This window comes from Syngnathus typhle, linkage group LG18 (assembly GCF_033458585.1).
Source record: "Syngnathus typhle isolate RoL2023-S1 ecotype Sweden linkage group LG18, RoL_Styp_1.0, whole genome shotgun sequence".
Classification (NCBI taxonomy): domain Eukaryota; kingdom Metazoa; phylum Chordata; class Actinopteri; order Syngnathiformes; family Syngnathidae; genus Syngnathus; species Syngnathus typhle.
In genome coordinates, this window is record NC_083755.1 from 2,930,396 (window position 1) to 2,955,792 (window position 25,397).

Sequence of the window (25,397 nt, forward strand, 5' to 3'; positions counted from 1 at the left end):
AAGAATGAGGAAAATTAACATATTCTTTAAGGGTAATTAAAACCCTTACGAAAAAAACATGTAGTAACCATAACACACCAGCAGATGGTGCTAAAAAATAAAAATAAATTCCCAATTAATATTTGAACACTATACAATGTCTTTAATGCTATACGTATGTTTAAAGCCTGGAACAAAATGTGCAGTAAACAATCATTATAATGAATCATATTTTAACATTTTGTTCTTCCTCGTTTAGTCCAAACATTGTCTTTTCATCAGCGAAGGCGTCCTGACATAATATTTTACAGACCTTGTCCCAACAGGTAAGTTTGTGGCATATTACCTGTGCAACACATTGTTGCCAGTGTTGTTTAGTAAATAAGGTGTACAAACAGTTGCTAAATATTCACTGTCGCGACATTGCTGAAATAAATCGCTCCTATGGGAAGCGGTGTAATTTCCTGGCTCGTCTCCCGAAGCGGCGCACAATGCGTAACCAACATTGAGGCAGATATGATGCAGCCTTGGATTTGTAGTGTTGCGATTTGTAATGATGCGCTTTTGAATCTTACATTAATCCCAAAAGCATGCAGCACTTTTGATGACATTTAATTCAATTGAGTGTGTAGTGCAACAAATTCAAATTATTCACAAAAGCGGGTGGGGAGTGGTGAGGCAACTAAACCGCTATTATTATTAAAATTCTATATTTACGCCTTGAGGGGGGGGGGGGTAAGTTTTTTTCCTATGGACTTTCCCTTTAAGCCCCCAAGAGCGAGCATTCCTTCTTCACTCCAATCAGCAACACCAGAAGGAAGAGAGAGAGATAGGGATGTTTACATTTTGAAGCGCATCCTTCAGTTACAGTCGCTGCCAAATATTAGTTATTGGTTGTTTTGTTTGCGTCATATAATTTAAAATATTTTGGGCTGTGTTTTTTTTTCTTTTGCTACGCGCGTCAGCCGAAATGATTTGGACGCGGGGGTGAACTTCAGCGTCTTCCTCGCAACGAGCTCCACTTCCACCAACCTGCAAGTGAACCAGAAGGAACACATTTACATCCTCGGTTTTGACTTGGTTCTTTCTTTTTTTCCCTCCGTTACCACATGCTGTTAGCACCGATTGTTACCAGAGCCATGTCCAGGAAGAAGACTTTAAAGGGCAAAGCCACCTCCAGGAGTCCCAAAGGGTCGCCAGGTATGGGCAGGACGGGAAAAGGTCTGGCTGCAGGTGCCTCGCCGACCTCCGGACTGGTTTACCCCAGTAGACCGTCCATAAGCAGCAGTGGCGAGTTCTACGACATTGCCTTCAAGGTAAGACAGTCCATCAAATTATTATTTTTTTTTTTTTGCAGATATATGTGTGCCCTAATTAGCTGCCCTCATTAGTCACATAGATGTTGCTGAAAAATTAAATTGTTTATTTTTGTATGTTTTTTTTTTTTTTTTCGCATAGAGTACACTGTTTGAATTAGACCTAATAATTTGTTCATTTTAAGTTTTGTCCCGCTGTACTGTTCAAAAGTCTTCCATCAGAGACTCTACACACTTCACTTTACAATTTGCCATAGAACAGAAGTTTCTGATTAGGCTGAAAGCAAAGGTGATTTTTTTTGGCTTTATTTTTATTTTATTTTTTCCAATTTAATTTGTTTGGAGTGTATGCAAATTCTTCACGGGAACCAGTAGTCACTTCACACTCTAATACTGTTTTAAGTGTTGCCCCCAAATCCTAATGTTTGCTTATTTCAAATTAGGCTCCATGGACTATCAGGAAAAATTTGCATTCAATCAATACTGCAGTCTAACCTCTTTGTGATACTGAGTACAAAAAAAAGAACACCGTTTTTTTTTTTTATATTCTTAGGTGATGCTCGTGGGAGATTCAGGTGTTGGAAAGACCTGTTTGCTGGTACGTTTCAAAGATGGAGCCTTTCTAGCTGGTAGCTTCATCTCCACTGTGGGCATTGACTTCAGGGTAAGTAGAAATTGAAGTGTACTTTTCAGTATATGAAGTAGCATTGATAGCATGTAACCATTGTTCTGCCATATAAATAACAAGTCTTGCCATTTGTATTCCACCTGAGACCAGAGATAGACAGCTAACAACAACAAAAGTATTATCATCTACACAATACCCACAATACATTGTTGGAAATACATAATGTAGTATGTGTTAGAGTGGTGCTCACTCTAACTTATTTTGCAAGAACCACACGGGAGACAATTAAGTCATTTTAGACACATTTTAGGCGGAGAGTCCATTCGTCGCTGTGGAGGTCTAACTCTCGCCTCCCACAAGAGCGATTTTATTAAGAGAAACAGGGTGGGGGTGAGAGTGGACTGGACAGAGAAGAGAAAGCCCTTGACCTCTAGTCAAAGCATAACGGGGGATGTTTTACGACATTGTGTAGGATGGGACAAGCTAGGTTATTTATTACTGGTTACACACCAACATAAGCATAAAACTAATCTAGCTAGGTTATTTATTACTGGTTACATACATCCCAACATAATCATACGATCAAGATAGTTTGGAAAACCTTGACAGTATGTTTTATTAATTACATGATTACCTAAAACAACATTGAAGCCTCTTCACATGCTGTGAAAGCTTTCAAGTAATTCATTCTAAAATGGGCTGTTTTGGTTTGGCTCCGCCCCCTCCTTTTTTGACCTTTTAGGTAATGAAAGAGATGGGAAATCAATGTGGAAATTCAACTTTTTCTATTTATCATCCCTGAAGGATAAAAGTGTCATTTGAAAATGAATTAAATTGATTGGGTCTGATGAGGACATTTTAACACACGTACCTGACAGCTGGGATATAAATGACAAATTTGCAATAAGAATCATTTTGTCTGCATGTCTGTTCCCCTCCTATGGCGTCTTCCCAAAATAAGCCAAGCAAATGTGATCAGGCAAAAAAAAAAAAAAGATGGAGCGCACTCATGCTAATAAGATTCCACGGGACAAGATCACCAGTGCAGAAGCTTATTTCTCCCCGTCTTGCATGGCCTACCTAATTCCTATCCTGTGGCTCGATTCTTAATTCTCTCAGTTGTAGGTGCGCAGGATTATATTTTTTTCAAGCCCTTAAAAAATTCAGTGATGTACTGGCTGACTGTCTTTGAGGTCAAAGGTTTCTACAATCGTCGCTTCGTTTCCCTTTCCAACAGCTTTAATGACACCTTTGTTGAGTAGGTAACCATGACAACGCGATGAATATGTGGCTATATTATTCATCAGATTCTGCCTAATTTGGCTGACAGATGGCTCACAGTTTTTTTTTTTCCCAAGCTTCATGGACGGAGGTCATCAGTCGAGAAAGAAACTGGTGACAACGCTAGCAGTCAGCGAGCTGTGACTAAAATTAGCTTGTGTTGACAACCTCGGGGTTGGTTCGTTGCGAATATTCTCGGCCTAATACCCGCTTTGCTTTACAAACTCTCTCAGTTCATTGCGCTCTGAATTTTGGAGTCATTCCAATTCAATCACAGTTGCCGAAGGAGGCCAAGCTGCTGTCGCGCGACAAGGTTCAAATCCTGATCCGTACTCTTGACGTGGATGGGTTCAGAAAAATATTTTGCATACACCATGGAAGCTTGAAATGTAAATACAGGCGTTATTAGCTCTTTCCTTGTTACTGTAGATATGAAATAAAACATGGGACTGTGCTCACCTGGCCTTCATAGATATGAAAATTGTTTTACTACTTGAGATTCAATCATGCGAAGGACTGTATGTTTATCCAGACGACTATAAAGTAGTCAGTGAGGTCATGGCACTCAGGTCTTTTCTTTGTATCACGCCAACAAAGAGTTATCATCTCGGTCTTCTTGGAAATAATGGGATTTTGGGTTCGACATTGAATTTTGTATACGCATTTGATCATCCTAATAAATAAATTAAATACAAACCTTTCTGCGAGCATTCAAGCTACCACGGTCATTTCTTCAAACAAAAATGAAAATGAAGCTTTCGATATTTATAGTTATCTGTGCGGGGGTGGTGCTGCAAAAGAAATTCAAAGAATAGTGCTCCAATTTAATGATAACAGTGTGGCATAATCTGCCACACACACACAAGTGACGGTGAGAATTTGGATGATAGATGGAATTTTCTCAACAGATTGAATTGAATGCGCCTCAGTAGTTTTTCACCAAAATATATTCAACACTCTCAATTTGTCTGGAGTAAACCAACCCCATAGCAGGATAAATCCTCCATTCTGTCATTTCGCTTTTTCTTAATCCACCTCCCATTGTGTGAAAACCTGATGAGAAAGTTTCAAAGAAACCTCCCAAAACAGTCACATGACCCTAAAACCTTATTTGCCTCAAACTGTGTCAGTCCTGCTGTATTTACCAAACAATATCAACAAAATACTGCAATGTGCTGCAGTAAGCACTGCTCAAGCTTGCCCATCATGGTGTACAACGGTGAGAGAACTTTGGCAGACATGTCCAATAAGATTTATCGCGCCAATGGGGAAACGTGTTAGCCGTATTCTTCAGATAATCCTGTCGTAACTCTAGAAATAATAAATGGCTTATAAGGGCACTATGGACTGCATGCTTAATAACACAAATACCCTGCGAACCAGGGCTGTGGACTTGGACTCGCGGACTCGGACTCGTCGGACTCTGTCATTTTTGACCGAGTCCACCGAGTCCGCCAATAAAAAAAATACGTTCAATTTTATTTTCATCATGCTGCTGAGCAGTGGCGTAGCCAGGAATTTTTCCAGAAGGGGCGGGCGCCCACAGGAAAAAAAATCAAACATCACCCACGCCGTTCGCTGATCGCTAAAACAACATCCGGGTCCGGGAGGCAAACGGTGAATGGATAACGTCGCGCACATAGAATAGCGCAAGCACATTCGCGCAAGACCGAAAGAAAAAAACGGCATGAAAATGAAGAATCGAAAAAGCTCGATTCTTTTTCAACCGGGGCGCAGGGAGTCCTAACCGGGCCGCCGCCCCGGCTCGCCCCGGCTTGGCTACTCCACTGCTGCTGAGAATGCACGTAGGAATACTGTCCACAGCCCTGTTTGCTTGCAATGAAGACTAATTTAGTTTTTGCGTGCGCGCCCACGCCTGCCTGCCTGCGTGCGTGCACGTACAAGACCCAGAATGCCCCGCGCGCAGCCAAGATGGAAGAACCCGGGAGCAGCGAGAGAACACTGTTTTGCCTCTAGATTTGGGGGGGAAACGGAGCGTAAGTTACGATCAATGCGGCCACGTTGAGTTGCACTTAGGCTAATGTTTACATTATGTACCAATGTCAAGGACGATTGCGTCACCCAGCTTATATCATTGATGTCTTTCGATAGTTGTGGGGTCGTCTAATTATTTGTGTTTAGATAAATGGCTGAGCTATAATGGTGTAATTAATGAGTAAAACTTGAAAGTATCTGTTTATTGTATTCGTTTATATGTTTAATAAAGACAAAGCCATCACAAAACTGTTGTAATTATTTACATTTTGATCTAAATCAGCCTTGAATAAAGACTAAGCAGTCACATGAATTAACAGAAAAAATGGACAGCCGGACTCGGACTCGGAGCAAAAATCCGACCGAGTCCGCAGCCCTGCTGCGAACAAACTCGTCATTCTATGTATACGATTAATACTATTATAATATATATATGATAATATTGTTTTTAAAAATGGATTTGGGAATTTTTAAATTACATTTTTTTTTTATGTTCAGCATTTTTAATAAATAAATAAATAAATAAATAAATAAATAAATAAATAAATAAATAAATAAATAAATAAATAAATAAATAAATAAATAAATAAATAAATAAATAAATAAATAAATAAATAAATAAATAAAGAGGTCTTGCATTGCTATTATTGTACACCCAAATTGGTACAATTTAATTTATGACAGATTTGACCGTCGCGCATCACCGGCACACGGTTCGTTAAAATAAATCTTCATTTGTCAATAGCTCAAAGTGTTTTATTTACCAAGCAGATTTAGTGGCACTTAGTTTAGAAAGTCATTTAGTGTTTTACGATCTGCTTCATTCTTGGTGGTGTTGTGACACTTTGCTTCTCAAATAGTGGCTGTTCCTAATCTAATAATAAATACCTTCGCCCAGTTCGCAGTTGCATCATTCATAAAAAGCTTTTGCTCCAATGTAGGTAGATTCCTCCTTTTACCACACTGAAAAGTAAACTATGCTACTTTTAATAAAATGTATCCTGTTGCTAACCAAAACAGGAGCTGCCACACTGATTTCAAAAAAACAAAAGGATGAAATCTGAATCTTTTAAATATAAAAGGCAATTCTAAAGATTTAAATTAAAATCTGAAGGTTTATCATCAGATACCATAACTGCAGCAATATCGTACTTAAGAGGGAATAAGTGTTTTGACCTCTTATGTAGGCAGACAAAGAAGCGGGGCAGTCTACTGAAATATTTCACAAAGGCTCAGGTTAAATACTTCAGTGACTGCATATAAATTGAATATAGAACAGAAAGGGAAGCGGTGGTGGAGAAAGGAGAGCAAGGCTGACAAATCCAGGACGAGTTGGATTAGTGCAAGAAGCACAATGAAAGCTGTTCGCAGCCAACTGGGGAAGCTCAGGAAGTTGCTAAGTGGTAAAAGGGCACTTGGTCATTGCGATTATGGATTTTTGTTTTGGGACCAGATAAAAAAGGATTCTGCTCCTTATCAGAATCACTGACCCAGCCAGTGAACGTGGGCGATCAGAATTCGATTTTCTATTAAGCCTGTGGAGGAGCCACACTCTTCGTAGTTAGACAGCCAGACTAAGTGGGTAGTGATGTTATAGAGTTTCAGTTGAACGCAAGGCCAAAAAAAAAAAAAAAGACTTTCTTTTATTATTTATTTTTATCTGAGCCATCTGTCTTTATCAAACAGTCTGCATTGTATTGTATACTTTTCTGTTTTGAATACATGGATTCATAGAAAATTATTGGGGGGGAAACGATGAAACAAAATCATTGTCGTTAATAAATATTCAGTCTGAAGTTCAAATATTAACAAGTGCCGAATCCCAAAAAAGTAAAAGTAAAAACCTTGCCATAGCCTTAGGTGCCTAAAAATTCAAAGCCATTATATAAAATTCATACCTTTTACTTTGATTTATAATCTAATCTTTTTTTTTTTACGTGCAATTTTACAACGTACCGTTCAGGCTGTACCTGTACATAAAATGCCCCGCCCCCCAAAAAGCAATTCTCCTTAATGCTTAATGTTACTAACTCTTGTCATTATCTCATCAGCTTCCTTTCCTTCCAAACTATTTCTTTCATTATCCTTTTAAAAATAAAAAAAAACAGCACCTACAGCAACAAGCACAATTTCAGTCCAAAGGACTTCATCATAAGTTATCGCCAACAGAAACCCCCCAAGCCCAAATCAGTCAAATCCCAAAATCTGCTCCAGAACAAAGAATCGTGCATACAATAAACATTCTTTCGCACATCAAAATGCAAAATGTACCCCAGAAGAAGTTTCCTAAATCTTCACTCCAGGAAGTGAATTTTAAACCAGCAAGATTATTACACTGTGTTGTAAAAGATTCCCTCTGTGGCCCATTGAAAAGTCCCGATGCATATTCACGGGTATCACTAAGCCTCATTGGACAGGAATGAGGGTAGCCCTTTTATTGTTTCAAGGCCAGTGCTGCCTAGCTATCCATTCTATTTAACTACTTCATCACTCTGCAAATTGTTTTCCCAAACACACTTTGTATTTGTATTTGTCAATTCAAAAGTACGCGTTGTGTGTGCAGACAAAATAACAATGCAGAGGAATTTAGTTTAGTATTCCAAATTTTTTTTTTTTCATATGCTTTCATACACAAGCAGAAAAAATCAAAGATGTCTAAGGAACATCTTTAACGATGCTTTTCTATTTCTGTACATACTGACGTGTAATTATTCGTAAACAAATATATTAAAGGAAACAAATCACAGGTAATTGTTCTAACTAGCCAGAGAAGATTAACAAACAACATGAATGCACGTTTCATGTCAGGTAATTAAAAAGACAACAAAAGGAGTGTGCCTTTGTGTTTGCAGGTTTTAGTGATTATAAAATAGCCCTTTGGATCCATCCCCTGCTTAATGCAGATAGGGGTGTTTTCTGCTGTGCCTCTATTTTTAAGGAGCAATTTAATGTTCATTGCAATATTTATGCTGCTTTTATTTGTGTCGGAAAATTTGGATGTTCAAAATTTTTCTGTGGGTGTTTTGCAGAATAAGGTGATGAGCATTGATGCCGTCAAGGTCAAACTGCAGGTAAGATAAAATCTTCTTTTAAATAAAGATAAAGCTAAATCCACTGCTTTGGTGCTTTCATTTTTTCGGGGGGGTAAATAAAACTTTCATACCTTACAAATGAAAATGTTGCTTTTAAAACCGCTAGAAATAAAATAAAATAAAATAAAATGAAATTAATTTTTAAGGAAAAATGCATTCAAAATAAATAAATAAATAAAAATTAAATATACGTAAATATATAAATAAATAACATTTTTAAGGAAAAATTCATTCAAAATAAATAAATAAATAAAAATTAAATATACGTAAATAAATAAATAAATAAATGGATGGATGGATGGATGGATGGATGGATGGATGGATGGATGGATGGATGGATGGATGGATGGATGGATGGATGGAGTTACATACATTATAGTAAGCCTAATGCCTTGTCTTTTGTAGATTTGGGACACTGCTGGTCAAGAGCGATTCCGGAGTGTTACACATGCATACTACCGTGACGCTCATGGTAAGACTCCCGTTTTTTGTTTGTAGTTGCTCGATCTCAATAGTACGATTAAGTTTTGAGCTATACATGTGATGTAATATGTGTGTGTGGGCCGGCCGGGCCTGTTGTCCATCGTTAAAACGGATCTGTCAGTTCTGTACAGCAATTTGCTCGCAGATGTTTAACAAGGCAGCAAGGGAGCCTACGAACCGCTCTTTCGAATCGTCAGTCTGTTCCTGACTTTTCAACAAAAGTTCGTTCTTTCTGACAAGCATTACAGGGTAAGAGTTTGCAACCCAATCACGCCACACCATTGGGAGATAAGTGGACTTTGTTATGACCTTGGAGAAGTCTCCGCCTTATAGCTGTTTTCTATTAAGGTTAAAGAACACTGAGCTTGTCAGGTACATCCACGGGTGGAGCTAGACGGGGGGAGCCGTGGGGGCAAAGGTCACGTAATTGACTTTTGGTATTTTCTGAATTTCCCAGGAATTTGATTCCACATTTCCACCTATTCCCCCTAGAGAACACATTATGAATTTCAATCAGGCAGCTATAAAAAAAAAAAAAAAAAACAGTTTGAGTGATTTAGCTCTTTCCTCTGCATTGTGGAAATGTCAAGATTTAAGGAGCATTTGGCTTCAGTGGTTCCATTGTATTAGGCCAAACCTATAAATATTCAAAACATTCGGTGGTGCTCGGACAGAGACCGTATTGTTTCACGAGTATACCACATTATTACAATACTAAATCAGTTTGGTTTGTTCAATTCATAATTTAACCACGTAAACAACCCTACGCAATAAGATGCCTTGTTGCTGTGAGCTCAGTGCACTTTGCCAGGCTCATTTCATGCAAAGGATGTCGCCAAGTGCAAGAGGTCCAGCTGTGTCCGGAACAGAACTGCATCTTCTCAGTGGAGCTGGCATTCTTCCATTTCCACAGCATGAAGCAAAATCACTGTGGTTGCAAAAAAAAGATGGAACACATACTCAATGGGGGAGTCAAATAATTTGTTGGTGAGAAAGACTTTCTAGGTAAGAACAAATTAGGTCCATTTTATGACAATTTCCTGCCAACTGGTTCCACATCTGTAACAATTTCAAATTTAAATTACTTTCAATTATTTTTTTGCAGCAACTCGCCTGACAACTTGATTTTATTACAAACTATTACTTTGAGAAATGAATCACTCCAGTGTATTTAAGGCCCAGGTCAACTGGTAAAAAATCACAGTTTACTTTCATGTGAATAAGACAGACCAAGGTCAGCCTGTAATTATTGCTGAAGATGATCATGTCAGAAATGATGTATGGCGACTGTCCTTTATAGATCGCGGCCTTGTATCCATCGCCGATCTACTCAGACACTCAGCAACAGATTGCGCAATTTAATCAACATACTGCGACTGTACGTGAATGCCAAGCAAATACAGTGCCTTGCGAAAGTATTCGGCCCCCTTGAACCTTTCAACATTTCGCCACATTTCAGGCTTCAAACATAAAGATATAAAATTTTATTTTTTTTGTCAAGAATCAACAACAAGTGGGACACAATCGTGAAGTGGAATGAAATTTATTGGATAATTTAAACTTTTTTAACAAATAAAAAACTGAAAAGTGGGGCGTGCAATATTATTCGGCCCCTTTACTTCCAGTGCAGCAAACTCACTCCAGAAGTTCAGTGAGGATTTTGAATGATCCAATGTTGTCCTAAATGACTGATGATGATAAATAGAATGGACCTGTGTGTAATCAAGTCTCCGTATAAATGCACCTGCTCTTTGATAGTCTCAGGGTTCTGTTTAAAGCGCAGAGAGAACCATGAAGACAAAGGAACACACCAGGCATGTCCGAGATACCGTTGTGGAGAAGTTTAAAGCCGGATGGATACAAAAAGGTTTCCCAAGCTTTAAACATCTCAAGGAGCACTGTGCAAGCAATTATATTGAAATGGAAGGAGTATCAGACCACTGCAAATCTACCAAGACCCGGCCGTCCCTCCAAACTTTCATCTCAAACAAGGAGAAGACTGATCAGAGATGCAGCCAAGAGGCCCATGATCACTCTGGATGAACTGCAGATAACTACAGCTGAGGTGGGAGAGTCTGTCCATAGGACAACAATCAGTCGTGCACTGCACAAATCTGGCCTTTATGGAAGAGTGGCAAGAAGAAAGCCATTTCTCAAAGATATCCATAAAAAGTCTCGTTTAAAGTTTGCCACCTGGGAGACATACCAAACATGTGGAAGAAGGTGCTCTGGTCAGATGAAACCAAAATTGAACTTTTTGCCCACAATGCAAAACAATATGTTTGGCGTAAAAGCAACACAGCTCATCACCCTGAACACACCATACCCACTGTCAAACATGGTGGTGGCAGCATCATGGTTTGGGCCTGCTTTTCTGCAGCAGGGACAGGGAAGATGGCTAAAATTGATGGAAAGATGGATGGAGCCAAATACAGGACCATTCTGGAAGAAAACCTGTTGGAGTCTGCAAAAGACCTGGGACTGGGATGGAGATTTATCTTCCAACAGGACAATGATCCAAAACATAAAGCGAAATCTACAATGGAATGGTTCACAAATAGACATATTCAGGTGTTGGAATGGCCAAGTCAAAGTCCAGACCTGAATCCAATCGAGAATCTGTGGAAAGAGCTGAAGACTGCTGCTGTTCACAAACGCTCCCCATCCAACCTCACTGAGCTCGAGCTGTTTTGCAAGGAAGAATGGGCAAGAATTCCAGTCTCTCGATGTGCAAAACTGATGGAGACATACCCCAAGTGACTTGCAGCTGTAATTGCAGCAAAAGGTGGCGCTACAAGGTATTAGCGCGAGGGGGCCGAATAATATTGCACGGCCCACTTTTCAGTTTTTTATTTGTTAAAAAAGTTTAAATTATCCAATAGATTTTGTTCCACTTCACGATTGTGTCCCACATGTTGATTCTTGACAAAAAATTAAACTTTTATATCTTTATGTTTGAAGCCTGAAATGTCGCGAAATGTTGAAAGGTTCAAGGGGGCCGAATACTTTTGCAAGACTGTATCTGCTGCAACACAATAGCGAATGAAGACGGAGGAAAAGATTTAATATGCTAATGTATTCCTCCAGTCTTCCAAATTGTGCAAGTTATGACTTGCCAAAGGAGACTTGCTTTAAAGGGCTGACTGATTTCCCAAAGATCTATTTTTCCTTGTGACTTTTAGAGATTTCACCACAGGAATGAACCTGAATGTGGGGAGAATTGCACCTTATATATAAATATTTTTTTTATTTTCAAAAGTATTTTTTTTTTCCATGTATAATGCGCCCCCATAATACGCACCCTAAAAATGGCATGTCGATGCTGGGAAAAAAGCCTCTACCCATGTATAATACGCACCCAAATTTTGACTTCATTTTTTTAATTTTATTTTTTTAAAGTCCTAATGATCGTCACACACGCATCTGGGTGTGGTGAAATTTGTCCTCTGCATTTGACCCATCCCCGTGTGATTTTTGATCCATCCCCTGGGGGAGAGGGGAGCAGTGATCAGCAGCGGCGCCGCGCTCGGGAATCATTTGGTGATCTAACCCCCAATTCCAACCCTTAATGCTGAGTGCCAAGCAAGGAGGCAATGGGTCCCAATTTTATAGTCTATGGCAGGGGTGGGCAAACTACGGCCCGCGGGCCACATCCGGCCCACGGGACCGTTTAATCCGGCCCGCCAACCCTGAACAAATTGTATTGTTAAACTTTTTTTTTTTTTGTCATTTTGCCTGCAATGACTGCGTTTTCCCAGTAGATGGCGAAGCGCTCGCCTGCGCATTTACTACCGGAAGCCGTGTCAGAAAGCTCGGTGCACACTCACAAGTGCGTGTACGTGCACATGTACATGGCGCACTCTCGCTCTATTCGTATCAGTCCCGAATTTAGAGCGTGGGCTGTGACATCTGCATTCTTGTAATTCGCGCGCTGAGCTTTCAGATGCAGTTTTGCGCTAAAGCCACCCACAAACCTTCCCTGGAATCCTTCCATTAAAATGAGTGGCCCGAAAAAAAGAAGTGAGTGCCGAGTGTTTAAAAAAGAGTGGCCAATTTGGCTCGACGTACGCGACGTGACGTTCAGCCACATCAACATCAACCCGTCACAGATCGAGGTAAACGGACCAACACCTCGGATCTCGCCTAAGAATTGCCACAACAAATTTTACTCCAGACTATGACGTACTAGCAAAAAAGGGAGACCAACAACACTGTTCCCACTGAAAATGAACGGGAGGCTCTCAAGTTTATTGTAAAAAAATGCATTTTGAATATGATTTGTACACATAGCAGGGATTGAAACTAGCGACCATTCTCATTTTCAAACAATGCAGGATGCTCAAGGACATTGATGCACCACCTATTTGCGACTAATCTTAACCTGTAAAGTTCTTAAGGCTTACTTTAAGGAAGTTTTCCCGTTTCCTCACCTCTGTTACCAGGTGTTTGCGAGTTAAAACTCTGCTCTGATTTTCAGATACCCCTCACCGTGTTGCTGTTTTGATTACTTTATTTGGATGTATGCTTTCACCGATTCTTCAAGATGATATATTTGGTCAGAATGTTTGCCGTTTGATGTGATCTCATAAGATAAACATCTTTCATTAATCTGACCTGCAGGCACTGAAGTGATGGAGACTGTTATTCATAATAACAGTGTCGTATTTTATGAGAATCACTGATAGCAGTTTTTTAGTGAATTATTTTTTTTTTAATGCTGTTAATAAATGCATTTTGTTTTCAAAAAACTTGTTTGGAATATCCATGCTTTACTACCTACTAAAGGCCAAGATCTTTTATGCAATGACCTTTACAGGTCGCTTATATGACTTCACACAACGCCTACGTCCATCTGCTCCTGGTCCGGCCCTCCGGTCCAAATTTAGAACCCAGTTCGGCCCGCGAGTCAAAAAGTTTGCCCACCCCTGGTCTATGGTATGACCCAACCGGGTTACTTAAGTCCGTAAGCGTAAAATTATTTCAGAAAATATATCATCTTTGGGAACAACCGGATGTTATTCTGCCGGTCAGTATCACTGCGCATGCAGTAGCAAACTCGATAGCGAAGTAATATGTGAGACTCTCATTGGGATCACCGATATTTGAGTGATGTTCCAGTTATTTATCACAATTAGTTTACCAAGTCTGTGTTTTGAGTTCCTCCAATAAACCCTGGTCCAAGCTGCACTTGGTCACCCCGCTCCTTTCCACACTCCATCCGTGGCCAGATTTTCTTCAAAAATTGTTGTACCATGATTTTCATAAAAAAAAAAAAAAAATTGTACCCATGTATAATGCGTACCCCAGATTTTAGAACAATAGATTAGTTAAATTTTGCGCATTATACATGGAAAAAAACGGTACTAGTGGTATCGATACTTGGTATTGACGTTTCCTCAACAATCGAGTACTGATAACAGTCTAAAAGAAATGATAATATTGGATGAGTGTTGAGTGATTTTTAGATTTACTGCACTTGCATCATAAAATATGCTTTTTTTTTTGTCTTTTCAGCTCTCCTTCTGCTCTATGATGTCACCAACAAAGCATCGTTTGATAACATTCGGGTAAGAAAAGTATCTGTCTCATTTCCATTCCATTCGTGTTCTCTCCATTCTTTCCAACATTAGTTATATATTCTATACACATAGTTGATGTAATATCACTTTTTTGAATTACAATATCAATGTGAACCAATTTTCTGACCTTCCATGTTTGATTTACACCACACAAGGGAATGTTAGAAATGTGCACAAAAAAAAAAATCTTTTAGTAGTATGGTAATGATGATGCATGGAAATTAGAGCTACTTTCCCCCTAAATGGACTTACTCTTTGTAGTTGGAATACAATTTTCCCTCTCCCTCCCTCAATTTGCCTCATCCATTCTGGGTGAATTACTATCCCTTTAATTAACACACAACAGAGTTAAATCTAGCAGTGTCATCAATGCTAATAAGGATCTAGCAAGCCTGGTGCGCTTACAATCACATCTGGAGTTGTTTGTGTGGTGTGCACGTTATTGGATGCCGAGCTGTCTCAATACACTCACAATATTCTCAATAAAATAAAAAAAAGCATCAGAGCAACCTGTTTTTGTTTTTTTTTATATATATCTTTAGTTGCAAATCACTGGCGGAGCTAGAGGGTGGCCCATGAGGGCACTGCACCCCCCAAAAAGTATGCCAGGCTAGATAATTGACTTTTGGGTATTGTTTCTATTAATCCAGAGATCTTTTTTTGTAAGGGACATATAGTGAATCTTTATTAGTGTTCCGAATAAAAGCTAGTGAAATAAAGTTCTGTTATTCATGTAAATACTCCTCGTAGGCTTTGGTCTATAATTGCAGGCTGCTATTGCGTACCCCCTCTCCCACTGTGTGAATCCATTAGCAACCAGGTCTCGGGGCGAAGGCCGCTGAGTATTTAGAGGGAAACAGACAATCATTATTCAGTGATTTTTCTAACTCAACAGCTCTTATTCTCGTTGCTCAGTGAAGTGGGCTGCTTTTATACAGCAGTTTTTTTTTTTGCTAGCAAACTATTACATAAATTATGTTGAAGATTTAACAACCTACTTGAACCTAACAAGGTCACGCGCTTACAGAAATCCTGTATTGTAATTAAGTTTCAAAATGGCTCTCTAAATCGTGAAATTCAGGTGTTCCACTCTGACTTGATTTGGAGTCGTGACATTTTGTATTTCTTCAGTGACATAGAAATAGAGATATAATATAATACGCCAGGAATTTCGCTTTAGAGTTGATTTACTGTGGGTCTTACTACACTGTAATTTACAACATGCCAATGTGCAATCTCTTGGAGACTACAAATGTAATTTGCCGTCACCGTGGTAACGACAGCCTCATTCATTGCCTAAAGATAACAAGACTGAGGATGAAGAATATGATTATACACATTTTTACAATTTTGGGGGGGATTGGACCATGATTATAATGAAACAGCATACTAATGATGGTTACGTTTAATAGTAGCGCTCCAATATATAATCATCCGATACGAGTCTTCACCGCATTTGGTATTGAGCTCCTTATCAGCGGCGCACAGCTGGTCCGTGTGACGCGATACGTACACGGCGATCGTCAAAGGCCACAGGTTTGCACCTAGACGCACCTTTTTGTTTTATCGTCCACTGTATGGTGGCTTTGTTATTCAAAAACAATCAACCTAATTCAGACTTGAGCTATTTTTAGCTTAAATTGCCAGGTGATGTTTTGCTCTTCAAGGTTGTTGCAAAAAAATCCCATCAAGCTCTCTGCGTGTCTATAAAATGTTATTTCCCAAAGCAGATTTGTTGACTCGCTTCATCTACTGTACATTTCAAGCTGAGTGAATTTTTTATTTTCCCATTACTTTTTTTCCTCCATTCCACTTGTTCGCTGTTTTTTTTTATCTCTGTTGAGCACAACACTTTCGTCAGCCTCTCCCTGGATTTCAATCTTTATATTTTTTTCTCCCTGTCTTGTAAATATTTAACACCAAAAAAAGAGGATAATTCTTTTTAACCCCTCACATAATATAATCAAACTAAATGTCTTTTTCCACAGACACAAATGACTACACTTGGTTTTGAAAGCAAATCAACTTTATATGCAAGAGCAACTTTGCTCCCCAAAAATTTGCATATCAGACAAAAACAAAAAGGGGGAGGCTATATTTAGAAATGACTGTTCTGTTTGTGTGAAGTGTACGGTTGGGGTCTCAGCATTTCTTGCTGATAACTGCCATCCCACCATTCCCCTGCCTGCAGCATTGCTTCCAGACTGCACAGCAGTTATGTACCCAAGAGACCCCGCCCCCTTCCCCTTGCTCATCTCAGTGGGCTCAAACCCAGATTTATAAACCTAAAACCTTTTCCCATCACATAGCATAAATTCAAATGAGTTCAGGTAATAATAGACACTTTGAACTTTTGGGGATATTTTTTTTTTTTTTATGTCAACAAATGCAGAATTGCTTTAACCTTTCCGGTTGTTTGTACATTTGTGATTAGTCATCACTTTTCAAGTGCATAGCATTTATTTTAGCATACAAGCTGCAATGTTTTTCAGTCTCTTGTGTTTTAGTTTTTGGCTTTATCACACTGTAAATAATTTCCTCATGCTCACTTTTACGAGCAGCACACATTTGGTGCTGCCATGAATGAGAAATGAGTTGTGCTATTTTTCTTGCCAGAGGACTTTTTTCGGGAACAGCCGGTGGCTTTTTATACGGCTGAGGGTTCGCCATCTCTACGCCGTATGCTTCATGGAAAACGTCGTCCGGTTTGGCGGAGCGGAGCTGCACATGGCGGAGCTCCTCGAGAGTAATCGCAGGCATTGACTTGAGGAAGGCTAAGGAGTCCGAGTGATGGCGACGGAATGGTTTACATTTGAAGGTGGGATTTTGTTTGGGATCAAGTGGAGATGTGTCGGACAGAAGAAAACCCGGATCGGGAACGGTGACGGGAATCGGCGTCTGCAGAGACAACCTTTTTGTGTGAGCCCGTTTGGAGGATGTGGTTGATTTGGTGCGTAACTTCCAACCAAGCGGGTCACGCCCCGTAATGACAGATGTCTGGACAGAAGAACAAGAAGAAGTCGGGGACGTCGATGGATGAGTAATGGAGCCTATCCCGGTAATGGGACTGGAGTAGCGTTGTCTCGGATGACGAGATGTAATCTGATGGGATCGAAGGGACACCCCCCGTTGAGGCGGTTGTGGTTCCCTTGTGTTTTTCTTGACAGTAATGACAGGGGAGCTGTTGCTATGGCAACAATCGGTGGACCAGCGGCGTTGATGGGAGCAGGAGGTCAGGCTGGTGCTAGAAGTTCTGCAGCATGATTCTTTACCTTCTTGTTTGTTGGTTGTGACCTGCCCAAGTCTCTCTTTGCGCACTCTGAGCTGTGTGGGACAATCCTGGTGATTTTCACCCATGCGAGGGTAGAGGTAACTGGACTTGTCCGTGTCATCATTAGCAGAGGAGCTTTTACTCATCTTTTTTTGGAGAGTTCACTCGCCCCACACACCACCTTTTGAAGGAGGAAGTGATAAGGGAAGTTTGAAAAGAGGAACGAAGTTGAGTCATGTTACACAACTTATATCCTTTTCACAACAAACATTTGTAAACCAGAAGCTGCAGTATGAATTTAGATTATTTCAAAGTTTAAAAACCTGACTAGAGCAAGTTTCATATCAAAATAAATAAAATAAAATAATATAATATAAAAAATAAAAACAATTAAAATAAAATTAAAAAATATATATATTCATGAAAATGAACAAATTCTATAAAGTAAAAATCGTCTCTAAAATCACATCTGTGCGATATAAATGGCATATATTCCGTCGAGTTGAAGCCAGCTGCACAGCAAGGGAACTGAGCCAAATGCAAGTCGACAATCCTGAACAAATTACAACTGGCAGATGATCCTTGCAACCAGCAAAAAGAAAATCCACTATACACGATCTTGTTAAAAATTAAAGATTAAATTTTAGATCTTGTTGTCACCTAATGTGATATCATTTATCCCCAAAACACATTCCAATTCACGTTACATTGATTTCCATGAATACAAATACCATTTACCTGCAATCTTGCGTTGAGCCGACCTCAGATAAAACATTTCTTATCAACTTCTTGGTATTTGTAAAAGCACCCCACCCAGAGACCAAGTCCAACCCTAACCGCAACTTCCTCAAATTGTCAAAGCAAGCACACACAAATTTGGAGACATTAAAGAGAAGTCCAACACGAAGAACTTTATTTTAAATTATGCTTGAGTCTGTTTTGAATGCCAGATAGCGTTCAAATAAAAAATAAGGAAGTCCAGTGATTGAATTTCCTTGTCTGTCTGCCATCTTCATTTCCAGATGGCTGAAATCAATGAAAAGAAGTCTGCCCTAGTTCATTGGGATGCTTATCACTGTGGAAGCAAATATCACAAGGGGATGGGCGCCATTTGGAAATCACTTTATGTCCTAGTTATAGATTGAGTATTACACTTGAAGTTTTCAAGCTCATTTCAATTTTGGTCGGTTGTTACGTAAAGGCAACACAAAATGTCGACCGCTATCGAATAGCTTCATTTTAGCTAACAACCTACTCCGGCAACCTGACACAAAGTTTGTTTTCATTTGAAATGCAACACTAATGACCATGCAAATTACAATCTGCCGTTATCAAACACTGTCAGGTGACTGTTGTTGCAAACACCATCTATTATTGGATCGCTATCTGGCCTCAAAGCTTCTTTGATTTTTGTCAAGCGACTAAAAATAATTTTAACGCTTCTTCTTTTTCCTTGTAGATGAAAATAAAACTTCTTTTGACCTTGACAGCAGTCACAGTCCATCACATGTTGGTTTTGAAGCTTGATCGCGTCCTATTTTCGAAGCCGTGTTCCTTCTGCCGCTTTCTTGTAATCCACCCACTCGCTACCTTTTTCTCCAGCATTTGAGTAATTGGCAGGTTGTTGACAGCCAAGGCCGCGAGGTGCTACGATCTCTATGTAATGAAGGATTGTAAATCCGAGCGAGACAGAACAAGGCTTAGGGTAAACTCACGGCTGAAGTACTTCATTTAAATACAGTTGCCTCTCACGCACAATAAATGTTGGCAGTTATGTCTAACCTTTGACCTCCGAGTAATTGTCTCTATTTTTCAAATCGTTCTTTTTCTCTCTCTATACTTGTGCAATAGTTCTGATTGATTTCCCCGCTTCTCTCATCTTCATGTTTTTCTAGCAACAAATGCAACCCAAAGAGACAAAAACAAAACAATATTAATGATATAAAACATTTACCGTTTTTTTCCATGTATAATGCGCCCCCATGTATAATACGCACCCTAAAAATGGCATGTTGATGCTGGAAAAAAGCCTGTACCCATGTATAATACGCACCCAAATTTTGACTCCTACTTAAGTCCGTAAATGTAAAATTATTTCAGAAAAAAGATCATCTTTGGGAACAACCGGATGTTATTCTGCCGGTCAGTATCACTGCGCATGCGCTAGCAAACTCGATAGGAAAGAAATTTTTCGGATTTGTGTAGGGTACATTGTGACAGCAAACGAGCAGGTGTTCGAGCAAGCGCAGGGGTGGGCAAACTTTTTGACTCGTGGGCCGAACTGGGTTCTAAATTTGGACCGGAGGGCCGAACCAGGAGGAGATGGACGTAGGCTTTGTGTGAACTAATATAAGGGACCTGTAAAGGTCATTGCATAAAAGATTTTGGCCTTTAGTAGGTAGTAAAGCATGGATATTCCAAACAAGTTTTTTGAAAACAAATGCATTTACTAACAGCATTAAAAAAATAATAATAATAATTCACTAAAAAACTGCTATCAGTGATTCTCATAAAATACGACACTGTTATTATGAATAACAGTCTCCATCACTTCAGTGCCTGCAGGTCAGATTAATGAAAGATATTTATCTTATGAGATCACATCAAATGGCAAACATTCTGACCAAATATATCATCTTGAAGAATCGGTGAAAGCATACATCCAAATAAAGTAATCAAAACAGCAACACGGTGAGGGGTATCTGAAAATCAGAGCAGAGTTTTAACTCACAAACACCTGGTAACAGAGGTGAGGAAACACTTCCTTTAAGTAAGCTTTAAGAACTTTACAGGTTAAGATTAGTCGCAAACAGGTGGTGCATCAATGTCCTTGAGCATCCTGCATTGTTTGAAAATGAGAATGGTCGCTAGTTTCAATCCCTGCTATGTGTACAAAACATATTCAAAATGCATTTTTTTACAATAAACTGGAGAGCCTCCCGTTCATTTTCAGTGGGAACAGTGGTGTTGGTCTCCCTTTTTTGCTAGTGCGTCATAGTCTGGAGTAAAATTTGTTGTGGCAATTCTTAGGAGAGATCCGAGGTGTTGGTCCGTTTACCTCAGTGCTTCTCAAATAGTGGGGCGCACCCCCCTTGGGGGGCGCCGTGCTATACCTGGGGGGGCGCGTGTGACCCTGGGGAACAGGCTTTTTTCTTTGCAGTACTAGAATAAAGTGTAATTGCGCATCTTCCCAGCAGGGGGCAGTGGCGCTCTCATTGTTACTTCTGTGACGTTTGCGACAGTGCAACATTTTACGATTTACAAGACAAGTTAGGATAGTCACGGTGGGGAGGGGGGGGCGCGAATAGTTTTCTTCTTGCTAAGGGGGGGCGTAACAGAAAATAATTGAGAAGCACTGGTTTACCTCGATCTGTGACGGGTTGATGTTGATGTTCATGTGGCTGAACGTCACGTCGCATACGTCGAGCCAAATTGGCCACTCTTTTTTAAACACTCGGCACTGTGTCCACCTTGCTTTTCCTTGGGCGACTCATTTTAATAGAAGGATTCCAGGGGAAGGTTTGTGGGTGGCTTTAGCATAAAACTGTATCTGAAAGCTCAGCGCGCGAGTTACAAGAATGCTGTCGTCACAGCCCACGCTCTAAATTCGGGACTGATACAAATAGAGCGCAAGTGCGCCATGTCCGTACTACTGAGTACGTACACGCACTTGTGAGTGTGCGCCGAGCTTTCTAACACGGCTTCCGGTAGTATTTGCGCAGGCGAGCGGTTCCCCATCTACTGGGGAAACGCAGTCATTGCAGGCAAAATGACCAAAAAAAAAGTTTAATAATACAATTTATTCAGGGTTGGCGGGCCGGATTAAACGGCGCGGGCCGTAGTTTGCCCAACCCTGAGCAAGCGTCTGATACGAGAGCATTGTGTTCGTATGGAGCGTGTTTGAAGTGAACACCAGAGAAGAAAGCGTATCTGTAATGGCGGCCTCCATATTATATCCGGATAAAAAAAAAAAAAAATTATATATATATATATATATATCACATCTCGCCCATTTCCGCCTTGTTCCAGTAGCCCACTTTACATCTAGGCGTTCTGGTTCCCCAACGCCTGACGCAGACCTTGTTTGTCCGGGCGACGTCTGAGCCGGCATCTCATTTGATTCTTTATCTCTCATCATGTTTATGAGGTAGGCGATATCGTCAAGGGTCTTGCCCACAGACCCACACTGGATGATGGTATGGCTCCGCCCCGACCAGTATCATCTCAGAATAACAACATGGTTGCTGTTAGACTGAGTGTGAGAGCCACTGTTCGGGATGAAACAGCCAAGATCCATGAGTACATCAAGGAAAAGGCCCGAACGGATGTCGTGCTCAGTGAATGTCTCAGACAATGGCAAACAGAGGAGGAGTGGCTAGAGACACCATCATGGGAGGACAAACCCCTACATGGGATGTACCATCGACAGATAAGTGAAGTGGCTGACATCAAGAAATCCTACCAATGGCTGGAAAAAGCTGGACTGAAGGACAGCACAGAGGCACTCATCATGGCTGCACAGGAACAGGCTCTGAACACCAGAGCAATAGAGGTCAAGATCTACCACACCAGACAAGACCCAAGGTGCAGGCTGTGCAAAGAGGCCCCTGAGACAGTCCAGCACATAACAGCAGGGTGTAAGATGCTAGCAGGGAAAGCATACATGGAACGTCATAACCAAGTGGCTGGCATAGTGTACAGGAACATCTGTGCAGAGTATGGACTGGAAGCCCCAAGTTCAAAGTGGGAAGCACCCCCTAAGGTGACAGAGAATGGGCGAGCCAAGATCCTGTGGGACTTCCAGATCCAGACTGACAAGAAGGTGATGGCGAACCAACCGGACATTGTGGTGGTGGATAAACAACAGAAGAACGCCGTTGTAGTGGATGTAGCAATACCAAGCGATGGCAACATCAGGAAAAAAGAACTTGAGAAGCTAGAGAAATACCAGGGCCTCAAAGAAGAGCTTGAGAAGGCCTGGAAAGTGAAGGCCTCGGTGGTGCCCGTGGTCATTGGGGCACTTGGGGCAGTGACCCCCAAACTGGAGGAGTGGCTACAGCAGATTCCAGGAACAACATCAGACATCTCAGTCCAGAAGAGTGCAGTGCTAGGAACAGCCAAAATACTGCGCAGAACCCTCAAGCTCCCAGGCCTCTGGTAGAGGACCCGAGCTTGGAGTGGGAGACCACCCGCGGAGGGTGAGAGGGGAAAAAAAAAATATATATATATATAAAAAATTAAAATTCCCCTCTCACCCTCCGCTGGTCTCGAACCCGGGTCCCGCTGGTTGATAGTCTGGCGACTATCCTACTGAGCTATCCAGCCGAATATATATATATATATATATATTTTGTACCCATGTATAATGCGCACCCCAGATTTTAGGATAATAAATTAGTTAGATTTTGCGCATTATACATGGAAAAAAACGGTATAATAGACACAATAGTCAAAGGACCCACTGCTGAATGGACTCGGAGGTTGTTTCTTTCCTTCTCGGCACAAAAGCTTTATTTCCCCTCAGCCAACGGAGGCAGCTTGACACAACCTTGAACCACTCCGATGCGTTTTCATTCAAGCTCAACACATTTCCTTCCTGTGGAAATTTTGTATCTGAGGGACATTCTAAAAGCTTTCAACCTTATACAGTTGCCCTGTGAAAAATAAATCCATTAATCCTACAAGGTTTATTATGTACTCGCAATATTAACGCACATTCATTTTTCAGGCCCCATTAGAAAAATAAAAAATAAAACATTTAAAAATTACCGTTTTTTCCATGTATAATGCGCCCCCATGTATAATACGCACCCTAAAAATGGCATGTTGATGCTGGAAAAAAGCCAGTACCCATGTATAATACGCACCCAAATTTTGACTCCTACTTAAGTCCGTAAACGTAAAATTATTCCAGAAAAAAGATCATCTTTGGGAACAACCGGATGTTATTCTGCCGGTCAGTATCACTGTGCATGCGCTAGCAAACTCGATAGCGAAGAAATGTTTCGGATTTGTGTAGGGTACATTATGACAGGAAACGAGTAGGTGATCGAGCAAGCGTCTGATACGAGAGGATTGTGTTCGTATGGAGCGTGTTTGAAGTGAACAGCAGAGTAATGGCGACCTCCGTATCATATCCGGATAAAAAAAAAAAAAAGAAAAAGAAGTATTTATTTTTGTACCCATGTATAATGCGCACCCCAGATTTTAGGACAATAGATTAGTTAAATTTTGCGCATTATACATGGAAAAAAACGGTAAAAAAATATAAATAGATAAATAAATAAAATGTTTGTAATAAATAAATAAATATTACAAGGTTTTTGACTTGTGTTTTTTACAAACTGGTGAGAGTCTGATTGGATTTCGATGTAATTGGGTGTCTCCTCAGAGAACACAGAGTGACAGTAATTACCCAAACAGATTATGCCTATAATCATCTGGGCTAATTAGGAAAAAATGGAAGTAGGAGAGCTTCTTTGCTGTAAATAACAATGCGTTAGCAATTCCATTTTTAATAATAACACACACATTATATAAGCTCATGTCATTATTTTTATCTTTGCCTTTGTTCCTGCTTGACGCCAATGTGTTTCATGCTCGTCACTAACCGCTCTTCTGCCAAGGGCCATTTCGAAAGCCACCCACGAGGAAATGTTGATGGATCTGATAAAAGCAAAAAGAGGCGTAATAATAATAAGAAAACTTCCAAACAATCTGCAATTTTCTTTCACCACTTGTGTTTATCATCAATCATCATCATCATCCCTCATCCCTCATTCCTTTTCACATCAACATTTTTTTTTTGTTTTCGCAGGCATGGTTGACAGAGATCCACGAGTTCACTCAGCAGGACGTAGTCATCATGCTGCTAGGCAACAAGGTAAGACCTTGTCAACGCTGTAGAAAGATGTCTTGATAGATGACCGAGTGAGTGACGAGGGTACATCATTGATTTATGACTTCTTATATTTTGTGGACCAGATTTACACTTCCTACTTCAATTTGCTCACAGCTTTAGAATCTCCAGCTGGCCTAAAATGCTAAATTTAAGTACTTCTACATCTCTCTGACTCCATTTATATGATAATACCAATAACTCAACACGACTGTGTAGTGTAAAAGGAGCTGCTCGTATTAGCCAGCTAAGAGTTATCACCCGAGACAGCAGTTCTCGCTTCTATAAAGCATCCCAGCCCACTTTCCCCCCCCCCCCCCCCCCTCTTATTTACAACTCGTTCATGCTAAACAAGATGTACACTATCTCCCCAGAAGAAGGCAAGTAAGCAGAAAGTCAAATGGACTATATGGGAAGACAGACAGTCCTTGAATGGTAGTTGCCACCAAGCAACAGTTGCTCATCTTGTTTGGCTTGGCATGCTGGAGGGCCAAAACATTACTGAGGCTATACAAACAAAGACTGGCTTGTAGAAAGATGCAGATTTCAAGGTTAAGCCCTGCAAACTGTTTGTCTTGAAGAAAAGAGAAAAAATCAAGGTTATGTAACACTCCTGTTGTTGACTTCCACGCTGTCACATTTTGGCATCTGCGTTTTTGTTGTTTTGGGCATTCAGCAAATATAAACACTATAATGTTTTCTAGGCCGACTCTAACCATAACAGGGTGGTGAAACGAGAAGAGGGAGAAAAACTGGCAAAGGTAATTATATTATTATGTTTTAATATGCACACATTAGCACTATAACTTTTTTTTTGCCGCCGTCAGATTTTTGCAGGGCATGACTCTCCATAGTCCAATCAGATTCTGTTATTA

General features: G+C 40.3%; 2 protein-coding genes across 2 annotated transcripts; one reads left to right on the forward strand and one right to left on the reverse strand.

The window, feature by feature from the left end:
* Nucleotides 1-775: 775 nt before the first annotated feature.
* Nucleotides 776-25,376, forward strand: LOC133143151 (ras-related protein Rab-26-like). Its single transcript, XM_061264943.1, has 8 exons — nt 776-1,295; nt 1,849-1,959; nt 8,229-8,270; nt 8,697-8,763; nt 14,289-14,341; nt 24,442-24,507; nt 25,227-25,283; nt 25,350-25,376. Exons 1-8 carry the CDS (start codon nt 1,089-1,091, stop codon nt 25,374-25,376), a joined length of 630 nt encoding a protein of 209 aa, XP_061120927.1. The 5' UTR covers nt 776-1,088.
* On the reverse strand, nt 16,358-18,520 carry LOC133143128 (uncharacterized). Its single transcript, XM_061264905.1, has 2 exons — nt 18,363-18,520; nt 16,358-17,805 (listed from the first exon to the last, which is right to left on the reverse strand). Exon 2 carries the CDS (start codon nt 17,768-17,770, stop codon nt 16,784-16,786), a length of 987 nt encoding a protein of 328 aa, XP_061120889.1. The 5' UTR covers nt 17,771-17,805; nt 18,363-18,520; the 3' UTR covers nt 16,358-16,783.
* Nucleotides 25,377-25,397: the final 21 nt, after the last annotated feature.

Excerpts from the sequence above, each read along its gene's own strand:
- LOC133143151 (XM_061264943.1), top strand. The coding sequence starts at position 1,089 with ATGCTGTTAGCACCGATTGTTACCAGAGCCATGTCCAGGAAGAAGACT. Across the intron at positions 8,764-14,288 it reads ATACTACCGTGACGCTCATG|CTCTCCTTCTGCTCTATGAT; the intron begins GTAAGACTCCCG and ends TTGTCTTTTCAG. Across the intron at positions 14,342-24,441 it reads CATCGTTTGATAACATTCGG|GCATGGTTGACAGAGATCCA; the intron begins GTAAGAAAAGTA and ends TTGTTTTCGCAG.
- LOC133143128 (XM_061264905.1), bottom strand. The coding sequence starts at position 17,770 with ATGAGTAAAAGCTCCTCTGCTAATGATGACACGGACAAGTCCAGTTAC.